The sequence below is a fragment of the Myotis nattereri genome (genome assembly GCF_964212035.1).
Source record: "Myotis nattereri genome assembly, chromosome: 3".
Lineage (NCBI taxonomy): Eukaryota > Metazoa > Chordata > Mammalia > Chiroptera > Vespertilionidae > Myotis > Myotis nattereri.
Window position 1 is genome coordinate 188,098,681 of NC_138077.1, and position 19,356 is coordinate 188,118,036.

The window sequence follows — 19,356 nt, forward strand, 5'->3', positions numbered from 1 at the left end:
CTCGGCAGGCCAGGATGAGAGGGAGCAGCAGGCAGGAGCGGCAGGCAGCATTGGACCCCCGGTTTCAGCCCAATCCCTGCAGGCCACACCAAGGGACCCCACCCGTGCATGAATTCGTGCACTGGGCCTCTAGTATATATGTAAAATCTTTGTCCAGGTTTCTGGCACAGAGCTCTGAAAACCCTTGGAATTTCCTAAGTGATGGAAATAGAAAGTGTCTATTGTGTTAATGAGGTGATTTGGGATTCCTGGGTCTGTGCCCAGAGAACTGACCATGTGATTAGGGTTGAAACTTTCAGTCCCATACACCTGACATCCAGAGAGAGGAGAGGGGCAGGAGGTTGAATCAATCTCCAATGGCCAATGATTTAGTCAATCATACCTGTGTAGTGAAGCTCCATAAAAACTGAAAAGGACGGGGTTCAGAGAGCTCCCAGGTTGGTGGACATGTGGAGATTCAGGCTGAGTGATGCACTTGGAGAGTGTAGAAGCTCCGCCCCCTTACCCATACCTTAACCTGTGAGTTTTTTACATCCTGCTGTTTCTAATTTGTACCCATTTATAATAAACCAGTGATCTAGTAAGTAAAACATTTCCCTGAGTTCTGTGAGCCACTCTAGTAAATAATCAGACCCAAGGAAGGGGTTGTTGGAACCTCCCACCATAGCAGGTAGGACAGAAGCACTGGTGACAGCTGGGCTTGCAACTGGAGTCTGAAGTGGTGGGGGGCAGTCTGGTAAGGGGGAGTCCTCCACCTGTAGAATCTGATGCTGTCTGTGTAGACAGTGTCAGGATTGAGTTAAATTGTAAGACACTCAGCTAGCATTGGAGATTGCTTGGTGGGAAAGTGAAGTGTTCTGTGTGAAAGTAAAGGAGACACAGGGAATAAAGACATAATAGGGAAGAACTGGGGTTTGCCTTTTAGGAGGTGGAAAATCCTCCTTTACAAGAGGGTGTTAGATCACTTGGCCAGTCTAGACTGACTGCTAAGAGGGCAGTCTGTGTATACAGAGTCTAATTTATGCAGGCCAATGCGTTTTCCCACTGGGAAGCAGCAATGGTCAGGAGCTGGTGTTATGGTTTGATCATTGCTGATCTCTGCTGGGTGGAGGGTGAGGTCTCTCTGTAGGGTGAGAGGCGACAGAGAATCTGGTTTGTTAGTTCTTTTTGTTCCTCTGATCATTAATTTAAGAGATCGAATCACTAAAATATTTTGTGCCTGGTGAAAAGGAGAAGAGCCCCTTGAGATCTGGACTGGTTCTGTGTCCAGAGTGTTTGTGGTACTGCGTCCACTCTGAGTAGTGACTGAAGTTGCAAAGCTGAAGCTGTGAACTCTGGGCATCTTGTAAGCCTATAAATGAGTAAAGCCTTCAATCTCATTGTGCAAATGTGGAATCTACCTCCTATGGGTACTGACAAATTAGATTATGGCTCTAGCTGGTTTGGCTCAATGGATAGAGCTTCTGTCTGTGGACCAAAGGATCCCAGGTTGGATCTGGTCAAGGGCACGTACCTCCATGGCAGGCTCCTCCTCCCCGCTGGCCCTGGCCCGGCTCAGGCTGGAGGCAACCAATTGATGTGTTTCTCTCACATTGATATTTCTCTCTGTGTTTCCCTCTTTCTAAAAATCAATGGAAAAATACCCTCAGGGGAGGATTAAAAACAAACAAAAAACCCCTCAAATTAGATTATGAAAACTCAAATGAAAGTAGATTTGTTCTGATTGGTTTATAGATACTAACTAGAGCTTACATAAATCCAGTATTGTCCAAACTCCCAGCAAACAAGGCAGCAGGACTTCTAACATTTTAAATGGGTTAAACAAAACAAAACAAAACCCCTTTCTCATAGACACGACTACTAGCACAAAAGCAATTTTATACAAAACCCAAGTCCATGTAATCAAACCAGGTTTAATCCTTACACTGACCTGAAAAGTTGCCTTTATAATGAACGTGTCTGTTTCCTGATTTCACTGTGTAGGGCATAATACAACCATACATTTTAGTGTGATTTTTAAGATGGGCTTTTGTTTTCTCATGAAGAGAAGCGTTGATGTGAACGTTCTGATACACAATATACTCCTCTGCCACAGTTGCTCCTGGTCCAGCCTCAGTCACCTCATTATAATTTTTACCGAAGTAACTAGTTTCCCCTTCAGAGAGAGAATGGAGAGGTAAGACATTAAGAACCATCTATCATGAGCAAACATTTTCTCGAACTCTTTTAGGTTCTTGGACCCCATTCCAATGTGTCTCAATGTGTATGTCGGGGAGGGGGAAGTCTTCCCCACACCAACAAGCACTTCATGGACACAAGCATGGTGTCCTACAATGTAACTCAATTCAGACACTGTCTACCTGGAAACAGCTTCGGAGTCCACAGGTTAAGAGATCAGTCTACAAGACGCCCCTGCTCCCCACTTCAGAGGCCAGTAGCAAGCCCAGGTTGTTACCTGTGCTTCTGACTGGCTACAGATTGGAGTTTCTCGAGATGCCCCCTTCCTTGGGAGCAGTAGGTGGATGGGCGGCTCACTGACCCAGGACTAGAGTCCAGAATGACCCAGGTTCTGGGAGGGTGACAGGGAGAACAAGGGGACATGTCTGGCCCCGAGTCATTCCCAGGCCCCAGCATGCTTCTGTAGGAGTGTCAGCAGATAATGGGGCAGGAGACAGGAGCCCTGGGGTTCCAGATGTCCACCACAAAAATAGGCTCTAGATAAAAAAGCTGAAGGTGCCCTAGCTGCTTTGGCTCAGTATGTAGAGCACCGGCCTGTGAACTGAAGGGTGAGGCTGGCTATATCTGGTCCTGCCTGGGGTGAGGGGGTTTAATGGAATACATGGATTATCTATGTATAGAATTAATAGATAATAAATCACAAGGCTAATACTTGGCCACACAGGCCCAGGCATATTTTTGATAAAAATGGCAAAAAAAATTACAACAAAAAAATAAGAACAATACAAATAAAATAAAATAAAATAAAATAAAATAAAATAATAGTAGATGGGAGAAATGGAAGAGCAGCAGTCTGTCCCAGGTGCAGGCTGAAAGGGAGAGCATATCTGTCAAGAGCTTAAAAATAATACCCAACTAAAAGTTGATCTGCTTTTTACTATTACTGTGGGCCAGCAGTGTTAAATAATGCCTGTGGTAACTCCTCCTCTCTAAAATTCTAAACAATTGCTCTGCTTCTCGTTTTTCCATATCAAGTGGTGCAGTCACCACTCAGTTGCTCAAGTCAAAAACCTATGAATCGTCTTTGATTCCTCTTTCCTCCCAGCCCTTTCCCACCCGAATCCATTACCACGTCTGTCCCATGTAATCCTAAGGCATTCTCTGATCGCCATCATCAGCACCCACTAAGCAACGACATCTTTTTCTTGGAGAGCTACTTCAGCTCCTTCTCAGCTCACATGCTCTACTGTTGTCTCCATAGCACTCGCCACCCTCTAACAACTATATTATTGACTTTGTTATATTCGTTTCTTGTTTGCACAATGAGGATGAAACTTCCTTGAGAGCAAGAACTTTCGTTCTGTCTTGTTGGCCGCTGTGTCCCTAGTTCCCAAACACAGTTCCGGACACGTGGTAGGAACTGCATGCCTATGGCAGACTAGAGGCATTCCCTGCAGCCTGGAGCTCCCAGCTCTGGGTTGTGCGCAGCGGGGACAGCAGTACCTGGCGGAGAAGAGCCAGGAGCTTATGTCAAGAGCCCTAACCTGGGCGGGTGGTGGGGGCGCTCCTGTCTGCAGAAGCCCCACAGCCCCACCTGCCACTGTCTCCAGCCTCCTGCCCGTCCCGCGGCCAACAAGGCCGGGCCGGGGTCCGAAACCTCAGTGCCCTCAACCCCACTTGGGCCAAGCAGAGAGGCTCAGACTGAAGGGTGGGTGGGGAATGTGTGGGGCAGGAGAAGACGAAGGCAGTGGGGAAGGGTGAGGTGGCGGCCCAGCCGCTCGCGCGGGCGGCCCCGAGGGGTGGGGCGGGCCCGCAGGTGGGTGGGTGGGTGGGTGCGGCCCCGGCCCCGCCCCGCGCGGCGGGAAGTAGAAATGGAGCGCGGCGATTGTGGCGTGAAGGTGCGCGACACGCGACCTGCGACGCCCAGCAGCGCGGCTCAGCTCGGCCCCGACGTGGTCCGGACTCGCACACAGCCCCCGGCGCGCGGATCCCAGGCGGAGATGGAGCGAGCGAACCTGTGGCCGGCGGCCCCGCACCAGGAGGCAGGGGTGGGTCGGGCGGCGGCCCCGGGGCTGGGCGGGCGGCGGCCGGGAGGGGAGCGAAGCTGGGGCTTTGGGATTCGGAGGGAGGGGGTTGGGAGGGATGCTAGATCGTGTGTCGCGATATCGGAGGTAAACTGTAGTTGAGAAACAGTGCAGAGTTTCTGCAACATGGACATTGCCGTCCACAGCTACCAAAAAAAGTAAAAATAAAAATCACGTTTATTCGGTGAATAGTCACTGAGCCTTCGCGCCTCGGCGCCGGGGTGGAAGGCGCCAGGTAGCTTCCAGGAGAGGGACTTGCCTACCGAGGAAAGAAGGCCAAGTTAGGAAGTCGGTGGATGTATTCAGGGAGCAAAAAAGCATTTATTGGAGCCCTACTAGGTGTCAGGCCTTTGCCGGAACATGGGAATACATGGGGAGTTTTCCATAAGACGGTATACCATTTTATTGATAAATCCCCAAATGACTCGAAGCGCACAGATTGTGCCGGAGAAGTGCGGGGGGCCGCGGGAGCGGATGGCAGAGGTGTGTGGTCTGGTGTAGGACGCGGAGAGATAGCTGCGGGTTTGGTCTGGGACGGGAGACCTGAGGCCAGACTGCAGGCCCCACCTTGGCGGAAGGGAAAGATGGGCTGTGAGTGAGACCAGTCCAGAGAGTGATGGGAGTGGGGCCCAAGGGAAGGGGAGGCAGGGTCCCCGCCCCACTGAGGTCATGCAGGCCTTGAGTTGGTTATTGCAAAACCAGTAGGAAGCCACTGATGAGTTGAACCACCATAAGACTTACATTTTTTTAAAAGAGTGCCCTGGCAATTGTAGGCAGAATTCAAGGCAATAGTGAGGAAGCGATTGAGATAATCCAGGTGCAAATGCAAATGGCGGCCTCGCTGGAGAGGAGACAGTGGAGACGGAGGTCCCGGCGAGGTTTCGAACGTGGACATTGGTAATGACTCGGATCTAGGTGGTGAGGGGGGCATCCAGGACAGCCTCGCGGATTTCTGGCTTGCACAAGTGGGTGCGGATAGTGGTGACATTCTCTTAAGAGAGGAAAGGATGAGAAGAAAACAGGATTAAGTTTTTTGTTGTTTTGTTTTTTCTCCCTGGGGGTGGGTAAGGTTAATCAGGAGTTTTGCACACAGTCCAAAGGGCCTGTGAGTCATCCAAACGGCCAGAGCAGTAGGCAGCTGGAGGATTCAGGGGAGATCTGCCCTCGGGCTACTGTTTAAAGAATAATTGGAATAGAAACAGAAATGGATCATTAGCATGAGAAAGATTGCCCAGAGAGTAGCACCGGGGAAGTCTGCAAAGGAGACAGGAGGAGGAGGGCCAGGCAGAGGGGAAGGAGGAAGCCGGCACGTGTGTCCAGGTCTTCCTGCCTGCGTTCCGAGGCCCAGGGAAGGAAACGCACCTAGGAGTGTGGGCCCAGTAACCTCAGCAACTCCTGAGGGGTCAAGCGAGGAGGAGCCCCACGCGGTTTTGGACTCGGTGACATGCAGGTCATCGGTGACCTTTTTGCAAGTTGGTTCTGTGAAGCGATGTAGTAAATTTAGGGGAATAATAAGTGAGGGAGCGGTAACGGTGAGTTCAGACACTTCCCAAGAAGTTTGCCTGTGCAGGATAACGAAAATAAAAGAGGGCCACTCCTGAGAGTGGGGAAAAGGGGGTGAGCATCCCCCAAATACCATCCAATAGACATTTATCTGGGGCCTATTGTGTATGTGTTTACTTATGCTAGCTGCTGAGCATAGAGTGGAGAATAACACAGGATCTCCCTAACACTTGAGGGGTCTAAAAATCCGCACCCTCCATAGTCAAAACACCATTAAATCTATAAAAACGAATGACAATCTCTTAATAACATCTTCGTGCAAGTCTTATTCAGATCCCACTAGTTGTCTCTAAAATGTCCTTAAGCTGACTTGTCCCAACCAGGAACCAATTTAAGACCACACACTGTGCCTGGTTATTCTGTCCTTTGGGTATCTTTGACATTAGAATAGTTTTCTTTTTTTTTTCTAATTAACTTTCCTTTTTTTCATGATCCTGATTTTTGTCGTATAGAATGTTCCTTTTTCTGGATTTACCAGGTTGCTTTCTGAGGATATCATCTAGCTTGTATTCTATCTCTTGTATTACCTCTAAATTAGAGTTAGGTCTTAAAGCTTAACTGGATTCTTGATTTTTGGTAAGAATGTCTCATGGGTACAGTAAGCTTAATCTTGCATTTCATCTGGCTCTCCACCCTGGGTGATACGAGGCTTGGCCTTGAACTGAGGTAGGGAAAAGCCTGATCTCTATTCAAGCTTATCTTTAGCCTTGCAGTCACAAAGGAATCTATGTATGTTACCTTTGATGCATCCAAATGTCCCAGATCCCCACCAAGTATTTACCTAGTGGTTTCAACCAAATACTAATTTTTCCTCAATCCAGAGTTGCATTAGGGGTTGTAAAATAATGATTTTGCAGTTCCACCACATTTATTAGTTTGTGTTCTTCTGCAAAGTAGGATTTTTTTTAAACAACTGGAATCATTTGGTGATTTCAAAATAACAGTTTCCTACCAGAAAGACAGAATAAATACTTCATTGCTTCACTTCAATTCACATGTCTGAAGCCGGGATAGGAACTGATCCTTAGTCACTTTTGGCTCATGAATTTTCAGAGTTCTTTTTTCCTGACTAACTCCTTTTTTCATGATACTGATTTTTGTCTTATAGAATGTTCCTTTTTCTACATTTATCAGATTGCTTTCTCATGGTATCATTCAGCTTGATACCATTTTAATTTCTATTAAAATCAACAATTATTATTTTTGACTCTCCAATTTTCACAAATTTGGCCAGTGTCTTTTTTAAAAAACGTTTTTTGAAATTGTGGTAAAATCTACGTAATACAAAAATATCATCATAGTCATGTTTAAGTGTATACAGTTCAGTGGCATTAAGCACATTTAACATTTTATTGGGCAACCATCACCACCATCTATCTCTAGAACTTTTTTCATCTTCCCAAACTGAAACTCACTAACCATTGAACAGTGACTTCCCAATCCCCCTCACCCCCCAGTCTCTGGCAACCACCATTCTACTTTCTGCCTCTTTGGATTTGACTTAAGTACTTCATGTAAATGGAATCATACATTATTTGTCCTTTTGTGACTGGTATATTCTATTTAGCATAATATCTTCACAGTTCATTCAGGTTGAAGCTTGTGTTAATTTCCTTCCATTTTAAGGCTGAATAATATTCTATTGTATGGACATACTACATTTGTTTATCCATTTGATGGACACTTGGGTTGTTTCCACATTTTAGCTATTGTGAAAAATGCTGCTCTGAACATGGGAGTATGAATTTCTGTTCCAGTTGCTGCTTTCAATTCTTATAGGTATACTAGAGGCCCGATGCATGAAATTTGTGCAAGGGTAGGCCTTCCTTCCCCCGGCTGCCTGCACCAGCTTCCCTCCGGCACCTGGGGCCCAGGCTTCCCTCACTGCTCCGGCTTCGTCCAGAAGGTTATCTGGAAGGATGTCTGGTCTAATTAGCATATTACACTTTTATTACTATAGATACCCAGAAGAGTATTACTGGAGCACATGATAATTCTGTTTTTTAATTTGTTGAGGAACCAGCATACTGTTTTCCCTAGTGCTTGCATATTTTTACATTTTCAACAGCAATGCACAAGGATTCCAGTTTCTTCACATCTTGCTCACACTTTTGTTTTTTTTTATAATCATTTTAAATGGTTGTGAAGCAGTATCTCTTTGTGGTTTTGATTTGCATTTTCCTAATGATTACTGATGTTGAACATCTTTTCATGTGTTTACTGGCCATTTGTATGTTTTTGAAGAAATGTCTAGTCAAGTCCTTTGTCCATTTTTGAATTGGGTTGTTTGTATTTTATCTTTTGTTGCTTATGCCTTTGGTGTCCTATTCGAGAAGTCATTGCAAAATCCTCTATTATGAAGCTCCCCCTCCTGTTTTCTTCAAATAGTTTTATAGCGTTAGCTCTTGTGTTTAGGTCTTGATCCATTTTGAATTACATATGGTGTTAAGTAAGGTTCCAACTTTATTCTTTTCCATGTGGATATCCAGTTATTCCAGCATTATTTATCGAAAAGACTGTCTTTTCCCCCATTGAATGGTCTTGAAAACCTTGCTAAAAATCATTTGATCATAAATATGAAGCTTAATTTTGGGACTCTGTTTCTTTCTGTTGGTCTATAGGTCTACCCTATTGCCAATACCATACTGTTTTGATTATTTACTTTGTAGTAAGTTTTGAATCAGGAAGTGTAAATTTTCCAATTTTTGTTCTTTTCCAAGGTGTTTTTTTGCTTGTTTGTTTGTGTTTTTGTGTGTGTGTGTGTGGCTATTTTGGGGTCCCTTGTGATTTCACATGAATTTTAGGGTGGATTTTTCTATTTTTGCCAAAAATGGATTTTGATAGGCATTGTATTGAGTCTATAGATTGCTTTGGGTAACATTGACATCATAACTTTTTTTAAAAAAATATATTTTATTGATTTTTTTACAGAGAGGAAGGGAGAGAGATAGAGAGTTAGAAACATCGATGAGAGAGAAACATCAATCAGCTGCCTCCTGCACATCTCCTAATGGGGATGTGCCCACAACCCAGGTACATGCCCCTGACCGGAATCGAACCTGGGACCTTTCAGTCCGCAGGCCGACGCTCTATCCACTGAGCCAAACCGGTTTCGGCAGACAGCATAACTTTTAAGTCCTCCATGGACATGTCTTTTCATTTCATTTATTTAAGTTTTATTTAATTTCTTTTTTTTCTTTTTCTTTTCTTTTTTTAAATATATTTTATTGATTTTTTTACAGAGAGGAAGGGAAAGGGATAGAGAGTTAGAAACATCCATGAGAGGGAAACATCGATCAGCTGCCTCTTGCACACCCCCTACTGGGGATGTGCCCGCAACCAAGATACATGCCCTTGACCGGAATTGAACCTGGGACCTTTCAGTCCGCAGGCCGACACTCTATCCACTAAGCCAAACCAGTCAGGGCAAGTTTTATTTAATTTCTTTAAGTAATGTTTTATAGTTTTCAGGGATTACACTAACCTCTTTGATTAATTGTAAGTATTTAATTCTTTTTGATGATATCATAAATTGAATTGTTTTCCTCATTTCCTTTTCAGATTGTTCATTGACAGGGTATAGCAGCAACTGATTTTTGTGTGTTGAATTTGTATCCTGCTAATTTGTTGAATTTGTTTATTATTTCTAACAGGTTATGTTAGTGTGTATGTAGTTTTTTCTGGTTTTCTACATATAAGATTGTGTTATCTGAGAACACAGATAGTTTTACTTTTTTTCCATTTGAATGCCTTTTATTTCTTTTCTTGTTTAATTGCTCTGGCTAGAACTGCCAATACAGTGTTGACTAGAAGTGGTGAAAGTGGGCATCCTGGCCTAGCCGGTTTAGCTCATTGGGTAGAGCATTGACCTGTGGACTAAAGGTTCCCAAGTTCGATTCCGGTCAAGGGCACATGTCCAGGTTGTGGGCTTGATCCCCAGTGGGGAGCATGCAGGGGGCAGACAATCAATGGTTCTCTCTCATCATTGATGTTTCTATCTCTCTCTCCCTCTTCCTTCATCTCTGAAATTAATAAAACTATATTTTAAAAAAGAAGAAAGTGGGCATCCTTACCTTAGAAGAAAGACTGTTAGTTTTTCACTTGAGTATGATGTTAGCAGTGGGTTTTTCATGAATGCCTTTCATTGTGTTGGAAATTTCCATTTCTAGTTTTTGAGTGTCTTTTAATCATGAAAAGGGTTGAATTATTTCAAATGCTTTTTTTTGGTATTAATTGAGATAATCCCCCCCCTTTATTTTACATATGTAGTACATTACATTGATTGATTTTTCATATGTTGAATCAACCTTGCATTTCTGGGATCAATTCCACTTGGTCATGTTGTATAATCCTCTAATGGATTTGGTTTGCTAGTTTTATTGTTGAGGACTTTTGCATCTATATTCTTAAAATATTTGATCTATTGTTTTCTTTGTGTGGGGGGTTGCATTATATGTGTGGCTTAATTTATTTTTTTATTATATACTAGAGCAGCGGTTCTTAACCTGTGGTTCGTGACCCCTTTGTGGGTCAAACAACCCTTTCACAGGGGTCGCCTAAGACCATCGGAAAACATATATAATTACATATTGTTTTTGTGATTAATCACTATGTTTTAATTATGTTCAATTTGTAACAATGAAATTGGGGGTCACCACAACATGAGTAACTGTATTAAAGGGTTGCAGCATAAGGAAGGTTGAGAACCACTGTACTAGAGGCCTGGTGCACAAAAATTTGTGCACTCAGCCCGGCCTGTGCTCTCTCCCAGTCTGAAACCCCTCAGGGGATGTCCACCTACTGGCTTAGGCCCGCTCCCCGGGGGATCGGGCTTAAGCTGGCAGTCAGACATCCCTCTGGCAGCCCGGGAGTCCTCAGAGGATGTCCACTTGCCAGCGGGGAGCAGGCCTAAGCTGCAGTCGGACATCCTTAGCGCTGCTGAGGAGGCGGGAGAGGCTCCCACCACCACCGCTTGCTGGCAGCCATCAGCATGGCTTGTGGCTGAGCAGAGGTCCCTGTGAGGGAGCACACTGACTACTATATAGGATAGAGGCCTGGTACACGGGTGGGGGCCAGCTGGTTTGCCCTGAAGGGTGTCCTGGATCAGGGTGGGGGTCCCGCTGGGGTGCCTGGCCAGCCTGGATGAGGGGCTGAGGGCTGTTTACAGGCTGGCCACAGCCCCTTCACGGTGGGGGTCCCTACTGGGGTGCCTGACCAGCCTGGGTGAGGGGCTGAAAGCCGTTTTCAGGCTGGCCACGCCCGCGGGCTGGAAGCAGGTATCTGGGATTTATTTATCTTCTATAATTGAAACTTTGCAGCCTTGAGCAGAGCTCAGGTCTAGCCAGGGCAGGCGGGAAGCTTGGCTTCCTCCATCACCAGGGCAACCCAAGCCTCCTGCTCGCTCCAGCTCCGTGGCCGCTGCCATCTTTGTGATGGAGTGATGGTTAATTTGCATATTACTATTTCATTAGATAGGCTATGTTTAAAATATATTTTTATTGATTTCAGAGAGGAAGGAAGAGGGAGAGAGAGCTAGAAACATCAATGATGAGAAAGAATCATTGACCGGCTGCCTCCTGCACGCCCCCTACTGGGAATTGAGCCTGCATGTGCCTTTGCCTGGAATTGAACCCAGGACCCTTCAGTCCACAGGCTGAATCTCTATCCACTGAGTCAAACTGGCTAGGGCTGAAGCCTCTATTCTTACCTTTGTGGCTTTCTGCACCCATCCTGCTGGTTTGGTATGTTCTTTCATCCTCACACTTACATGTAATCTGGAGCTTGAGGGTTTTCTCAAAGTTCTGTTGAAGGTGTAGTTTGTGGAATATTTTATTTGCTGTCTTTGTTATTTTTTATGAAATAATAAACAAAAGCATGCCAAGGAGGAGAAGTGGCATAAGTCACACCTAAGCTTCCACCATCCTATCAGCCAGACCTGAATCTTAGAAATGCCCAAGCTGGAGCCCTGGCCAGGTGTCTGTTAGTTAGTGTGTCCTCCTGTGCACCAAAAGGTTGAGGATTTAATCCCCGGTTCCGGCAACCCATCAATGTTTCTTTCTCACATCGATGTTCTGTCTGTCTCTCTCTCTCTCTCTCCCTTCCTCTCTCTCTGAAGTCAATAAAAAACAAAACAAATAACATAGGAGAGGTTTTAAAAAAATAAAAGAAAAACCTAGACTGGAGAATGGCCTGGACGTAGGATAATCCTGACTAGAGATGATGGGGGCCTGGATCTGGGTGTGGTCAGGAGATGGGAGGGACATGTGGAACTGGAGTGGGAGCTAGGATTCACCTCATCTGACTCTCTCCCTCTCTCTCCAAGGATACTGAGAAGTCGAAGTGCGTCTCAAATATGTCTCCATCACCTGAAAGCAGTGGAGTGCACACCTCTTGGAACCAGGACTCATCAGGCATTCAGCACGTCCTTCAGAGTCCACAGCTGGAGAGGATGCCCTTGGCTTCTGCTCAGGAGCCCAGGCAGAATGAAGATGAAATGGGGCTACAGTTCAGTGTGTTGTTGCCTGAGTGTAATGTGAACTATTGCCCCCAAGTGACTCTCCCTCCTTCCCAAATGATTTACTGTCAGAGAATGCCTCCCTATCAACCAGGAATGATGATTTTCAACAGGTCCCAGATGATGTCCTTTGGAGAGCCCAGTATTCCAGGGATGGCCATGAACTTCAGTGGGAATCTGAGCATGCCCCCCAATGGGCCACCAGTCACAATGCCCCACATTAGGACACCAACAATGCATTATTCTGACCACCCTACAGTACCTTCTAATAGCGACTCTTTAACACCTAAAATGTTATTGCCTGCCACTGTGCCTTCTGCTGAGGGCCAGGCTGGGTTCCCCTCTTTGGCTCAGATGTTACCCCCTAGAGATCCCCACAACTGTGGAATTCCCCCAGATGGCTCCCCATCATTGCTGACTTTAGAATCCCAGGACTCTTTTGTTAGCCAGCCAGCCTCCCAGGAAGACCCCTTCCTACCCGAGCAGCCTATACCTGCGCCACAAAGAGCAGAGCAGAATTGTGGGGCCTCAGAAAGGGCTTACAGGAGCAGATCCCAGGTTGCAAGGCCTTACTGCTGCCCGTATGAGAACTGTGGGAAAGCTTACACCAAGCGCTCCCACCTCCTGAGTCACCAACGCAAACACACAGGTGAGTGAGGTGTCAGACAGGTCGGGTGGGAGGGAGGAGTCTCTGGGCTTTGCTGGACCACTGGTTTGTAATGGTTGGTGATTAGCCTGTCTTCCTTCACTTTTGGGACCAAGCTATACTGTCCTCACCAACTTGCTTTCCCACAGTCCAGTATGACTGTATCAAGATGATGGGGACTGCTGATCGTGTTGCCTCTTCACTGTTTTCCTGTTTTTTCCTATTGATTCCTCAACCATGAATGCTCTGCCTCATAGAGTCAGACCCCTTCCTTCCCACCTGCTGGCCTAAATTCCTCTACTTAATTCCTTCTCTCCCTTGTCACTTTCCCTTCCCAGGTGAGAGGCCCTATAGATGTCAGTGGGAAGGTTGTACGTGGTCTTTCTTCCGTTCCGATGAGCTTGGACGACATATGCGGATACATACCAGATACCGGCCACATAAATGTGATCAGTGCGGCCGAGAGTTCATGAGATCTGACCATCTCAGGCAACACCAAAGGACTCATCTGCGGGTGCCAGAATCCCCCAATCCACAGGCCAACGATGAAGAGAGAGCTGGTCCTCCTGCTTCTGATCTTTAGGTCAACCTCCTCTTCCCTTCATTTTGGCTTCTCCACTCAGATCCTGCTTGCCTCTGACCAGCTAGTCTCCTTAGTAGGTACAGGCTTATTTGCAGACTGAGAAACATTGTGAGGCAGTGTTGAGTGAAGCCCATATGAGCTGGACCCCATGAGGGACTCTTCAAAAACTGTCTTGGATGCCCTTACCTCTTGGGGGCCACCTACTGTTGCCGAGTTTAGCTACATGGAAAGATGAAGCAAAGTAGAGATTGGGAGCTTTATTAAAAAGCTCTTTATGTCACTCCCCAACTTGAAACTCTTCAGTGACTCTCCTTTGCCTGCTTTAAAAAAAATCCAAGGTTCTTATCTTGGTCTTCCACAGTTTCCAGAGCCAGGCTATGTTCAAATCTTGAATATGCCGCTTACTAGCCATGAGACCTTGGCCAAGGTCTTCTCGTAAGTGAAAAAAATACTAGTGGACCGTTTGGGACACATCTTATGTCTTGACTCAGATTCTGTCCAGAGCTCACCAGCCACATGCCCAGAGTTTGTCTTCTCGCACTACTTCCAGACTTGGATGGAATGCCCCACCACAGGGCATGGGATCTGGCATCGCAAGTGAGATGCCACTAGTAACACAGAAGCCTGGGGGAGTTAATCCTCCTCTTGGGTAACATTTGACTAATGGGAGTTGGGAGAGACCAAGGCAGAGAAATTCCCTCTTCTTTCCTCCCTTCCCCGAATTGCTGCAAGACACTGTTTCTCCGAACAGTACAGCCAGTGGGGAGATGTCCCAAGCAGCCAGTGAGCACACCTGCTGTGCTTCAAGGCTTGTCGTGAAGCAGGACCCACCTGCTGGCGCCTTGCCTTGCCTCCCTTCTCCCCTGCCTTGCTTTTCTCCCTCCAGTGCCCTGGGTTTACACCATCCAAATAAAGTATTAGTACTTCATTCTTGCTTTAGGCTCTTTTCTAGGTGATTTGTGGGTAGAGGACATTAGATTGGTGCAGAGAAGAACAAACCCACCGTAACTTCGCCTCTTCCTTACAGAGCTCAGGTGCCAGATACCTTTTATTAAAAGGCCTGTCTTGCTCCTCCCCCTGGGTTGAGTGTATAATGGCTATCCTAACAACCAGGTAGTTCGAACCTCATTTCTGGACTTCTCAGCCAGCCACTTTTCTGACCAGCAAACTAATTGAGAGGAATTTACCTAAGGTCTCAAGTGAGCTCTCAAGTGACAGAGCTGGGATCCCAACCAGGATCTGTCTACTCCAGAGGTACTCCTCTTAACCATGATGCCTTCGACAGATGTTGCCTGTGCTTAGTCGGATGCCAAGCCCTGCTAGGTGGTGCCACAGTGAGATGGATCAGGACTGGTTCCTTTGGTCCAGGAACCATTTGGTCTAGGGGCTGAGAGGTCCACCTAGGTGCAGTGACCATGGAGAGGAGGAGCACCTAAAGGGAAGGTCAGAAAGGCATATGTGCCCTGACAAGGGATTGGTGAACCCACAGGACCATGATCAGCCAACTGAGCCACACTGGCCAGGCTCAGCAAATATTTTTAAGTTTGCAATTCAGAGCTGTGAGGATTCATGGTGGATGGCATGGGAACAACAGTGTGTCAGGGAAGAAGACTTCTCGAGGAGGTGCTGGAGCCAGACCTGAAGAGCTCATGGGGCTTATCCAGACTTGCCATATCCTGGATGTCTACCCTGGTCATGCTTAGTGCCGGACACTAAGAACTCAGAACATGATGGTGCCTGCTGTAGGACAGAAAGATAACGGACAACAATTCTGAAAGTGCTGCCAAAGCGAAGAGCTGAATCTCTGCGGGCTCGAACTTACTCTGGGCAGCTGGGGAAGTCCCGAGCCTTAGCTATGCCTGCCCTCTCCCCGCACCCAAACTCTGTTCTGCATGGCCAGCTTGGTCTGTTCTAATGGCCCCAGTGTACCTGGGCCAGGCCTCCAGGCGTCCTCCACACAAATTCCAAGTGGATATAATATATTTTTTTAAAAGTAGGGACAAGAGGGTGCTCATTTGTGACCCAATTACTGGCCACAAAGACTTGGGTTTTCAGTAACTTTTATTCCCACCTGGGCACTAGGTCCTTTCCATGGCGAGGGGGTGATTGGAAGAGGAGAAATCAATCTATCCTTTAACCAGTGGTTACCCTATCTATGCCAGGTTGGGCTAAGCCTTTCCCAGTATTATCTTGTTCAACACAAGGGTGAGAAAGATGCATAGATTTTGAATCCTGCCATTTCCTGGCTGTGCGGTCTTGGGCAATTATCTGTTGTTGCTGACAGCAAGTGGGCAAGATTGGAATCAAACAAAAACGATAATCACATTTAAAAAATGGTTTCTTTGACTGCCTTAAGGGAAAAGAAGGGTTTCCGTGCTCCAGGTGGCAGTTGAAGGAGGCCTGGATGAGGGTGTGGAAGTAGAAGATTAGAAAGATTTAGGAGTGATTATGGGATTTGGTTGAGGGTATGGTCAAGGGATGACTCCTGGGTTTTTGGCTTGTGTTATAGGTAGCACAGAAGAATGGACAAACTTTATTAATTCATTCCTATTTTTATGATGCTATATATGCAAAACTATTATTTGGTATGTATCCAATTTAAAGAATAATAATAAAACTTATCTACCCTTTTATGTCACTTGAGAAAAAGTAGATACTAAATAATACGTTTGAAGCCTTTGAGCATCCCCTCTCTAATCACATCCCCCCATCCTCCATAGAGATAACCTCTATCCTGAATTTTGGTTAATTTTGCCTTTTTTTTTTTAATCTTTATTGTTGAAAGTATTACATATGTTTGGTTTTGCTTTTACCATATATGTATCTAATCTTAAACAATATAGTGATTAGTTTAATGTGGTTTGAACTCTATGTTTATTCTGTTTGGGGTTCATTGATCTTCAATCCAAAGGCTTAGAGTCTTAATAAAATTTGTAAAACGTTTGGCCTTTGTTTTGTCAGTTGTTGTTTTTTTGTCCCTCCCTTTTTCCTGATACATACTCTGTTCATATAATAGACTGCTTGACATTGTTCCACAGGTTACTGATGCTCTGTCCAGCTTTTCAGTCTTTTTTCTTTTTTTGTTTCATTCTAGCTATCTGTAAGCTAACTGGTCTTTTCTTCTGCCGTGTCTTATCAGTTCCAATGCTTGTGTTTTTCATTTCAGATAACTGTATTTTTTATCTCTAGCAAAAGGTCTGGACCTTTTTATATTTTCCACTTCTATCCTTATCATGGTCATACTTTCCTCTATATTCTTGAACATATGAAACATAACATTACAATAGCTATTTTAATGCCCCCAGATGCTAAGTCATGTTTGTCATTTCTGGGTCTGTATCAGTTGATTGATTTTTATCCTGGTAATTGTCCTTATTTTCCTGCTTTGAATGGTAGATACATTTTTGCTGGATGCCAGACAATTGTGAATTTGCATTGTTGGTTGTTGGTTGTTGTTTTTTTGTTTGGGTTTTTTGTTTTTTAATATTTTTTATTGATTTCAGAGAGGAAGGAAGAGGGAGAGAGAGATAGAAACATCCATGATGAGAGAGAATCATGGATCGGCTGCCTCCTACAAGTCCCCCACTGGGGATCGAGCCCACAACCCGGGCATGTGCCCTTGACTGGAATCGAACCTGGGACACTTCAGTTCCCAGGCGGACGCTCTATCCACTGAGCCAAACTGGCTAGGGCAAGGGTTTTGTTTTATTCCTTTAAATAGTGTTGGCTTTTACTTCCGGCATGCCTTTTCTTAAGAGTTTGTTGGATCACTTTGGGGCTTACTTTTTTTCCCTTAGGACAATTTTATTTATATGCGCCTTTTAAGCGTTTTTTTAAATTAATTAATTAATTAATTATTTTGAGGACAGGACCCAAACCTCCTTTTTTTCTAGGGCTAACTTAACCCCACTACTAAGGTGAAACCCTGAGGATTTCTGCCTGATCTGTATATTTACATTCTGGCTAGTGGAAACAAACTTTTCCCAGTCCTGTGTGCGCTCCAGAAATTGTACTGCCTACTGCTTTCCAGTGATCTTTCTCTTAGTCTTGGGTAATTCTCAGGCTTTGTCAGGACTCAAAGACTCACAAGGAGACCTCTCAAGATCTTGAGCGCACTCTCTTTGCAAAACTCTATCCCTTCAAGTGTTCTGCCTCATAAATTCTAGCCACCTTAGTCTTCTCAACTGCTGTCTCTGTCTCCTGAACTCAGATTTTCATGCTCTGTTTCTGGAAATGGAGCATTAAAGGAACTCCAATCCTGCTCTGCATCCAGTAGCTGCTGGGCTGCTAGTTTCACTGTGACTGCAGACTGGTGGTTTCCAAAGCTACTGTGGAGCTAGAGTAGATGGGAATAGGACAAGATGAAATATAAAACTCATTGTTCTTGATGACATTCAAACATTTTTCTTGAATACATGCAGAGAGTGCCTGAGAAGGCACATGGGAATTTCTTTATTGTCAGCTGAATCCAGTAGCATTGGCAAAGCCATGTCCTGGAAACACGCTTTGCCAAAAGGCAGGAGTGTTGTCAGCTTGACCTTCAGCCCAGGTGCCAGGGGGTGGGTTTTGTGATTTAAATCCAGCCAAGCACCAGGAATGAATATGACTCAGGCCCACCCAAGAATGCACATAATCTTCTTTGTCTTGACTTTTAGTAAAACTTCCTGGTTTTTTCTGTATAAAATAAAACGCTGTATTGTCTCTGGGTCCCTGTCCCTGTCTCTCCATCAGAGGACAGTGGTCCCACCCGGGCCCAGCTTTTTCCTTCCAACTCTGTGTCTGTCTCTTTCATTTTCACAATCCCCAGCAGCCCCTACTCAGGAACCAGATCGCTCTCTAGCCATGCTGGATGCCGAAAAGAGCAGTATTCACAAATAAATGCTCCCTCGATTGCTGTGAGCCTTTGATTAATTTCCTGAGTTCTAAAAAAGATGATTCTAACAATTTTGCCAGTGTTCTCACTGCTCATATGGAGGAGAAAAATTTTGGAGGTCCCTACTCCACCACTTTCACTTTCATTGTTTTAATTTATACTTTTCAAAATATGAATGATAATTAGATTTCTTTTCATATATTTATAGACTACTAAATTATTTTTTGTGATTGTCCATTTCTTTCCATCTGGGTTTTGAAGTATTTTTCTCTCAGTTTTTAAGACTTTGCCAGTTGTCTTGCTTTTATCTACCATCTATATTTTAAATCCTCACCTGAGGATATGTTTTTATTGATTCTTAGAGAGAGAGAAAGGGAGAAACATCGATCCTTTGTTTCCTACATGTGCCTGAACTGGGGATCAAACCTGCAACCTAGGTGTGTGCCCTGACCAGGAGTCAAACCCGCCACCTTTCTGGTGTATGGGATGGCACTCCAACCAGTCAAACCACCCAGCCAGGGCTAGCTAGCTATATTTTTTGCCATGTGACAGACGTATATTTATATTTATAATTTTACCAGTCCTCTTTTATTGCGCCTGGATTCTTTTTCCTTCCTCCCAACAAATTGATGAAGTGAGCAGGGTGGCCAATTGAGCACAAAGCTGTTCTGAAAGAATAAAAGGTCTGAGGTCCCAAGGACACTCTCAGTCATGCCAGTGGGCCTTTGTGAGTGCTGGTGGATTAGTTGCAGACATTTTTCATTCTGAGGGGAACCATTGGTCCTCTTTATCCTCAGATTCCTGTCTGGGTTCGCCCAGTGGGTCAAATTAGAAATCCAACATAGGGACTGAAGGAAAACTACAGAAGCAGTTCTCTGGCTGCTGTTCATGGTCCTGCATCAGTGGGACCAAAAA

The 19,356-nt window shown here is 45.2% G+C and overlaps 1 protein-coding gene across 1 annotated transcript; it reads left to right on the top strand.

Annotated features, from left to right (window-relative positions):
- Positions 1-4,049: 4,049 nt before the first annotated feature.
- On the top strand, positions 4,050-13,568 carry KLF17 (KLF transcription factor 17; the record flags this gene model as incomplete). The annotated part of the gene is made up of 3 exons (XM_081086076.1): positions 4,050-4,226; positions 12,148-12,988; positions 13,324-13,568. 3 exons carry the CDS (start codon positions 4,050-4,052, stop codon positions 13,566-13,568), a joined length of 1,263 nt encoding a protein of 420 aa, XP_080942202.1.
- Positions 13,569-19,356: the final 5,788 nt, after the last annotated feature.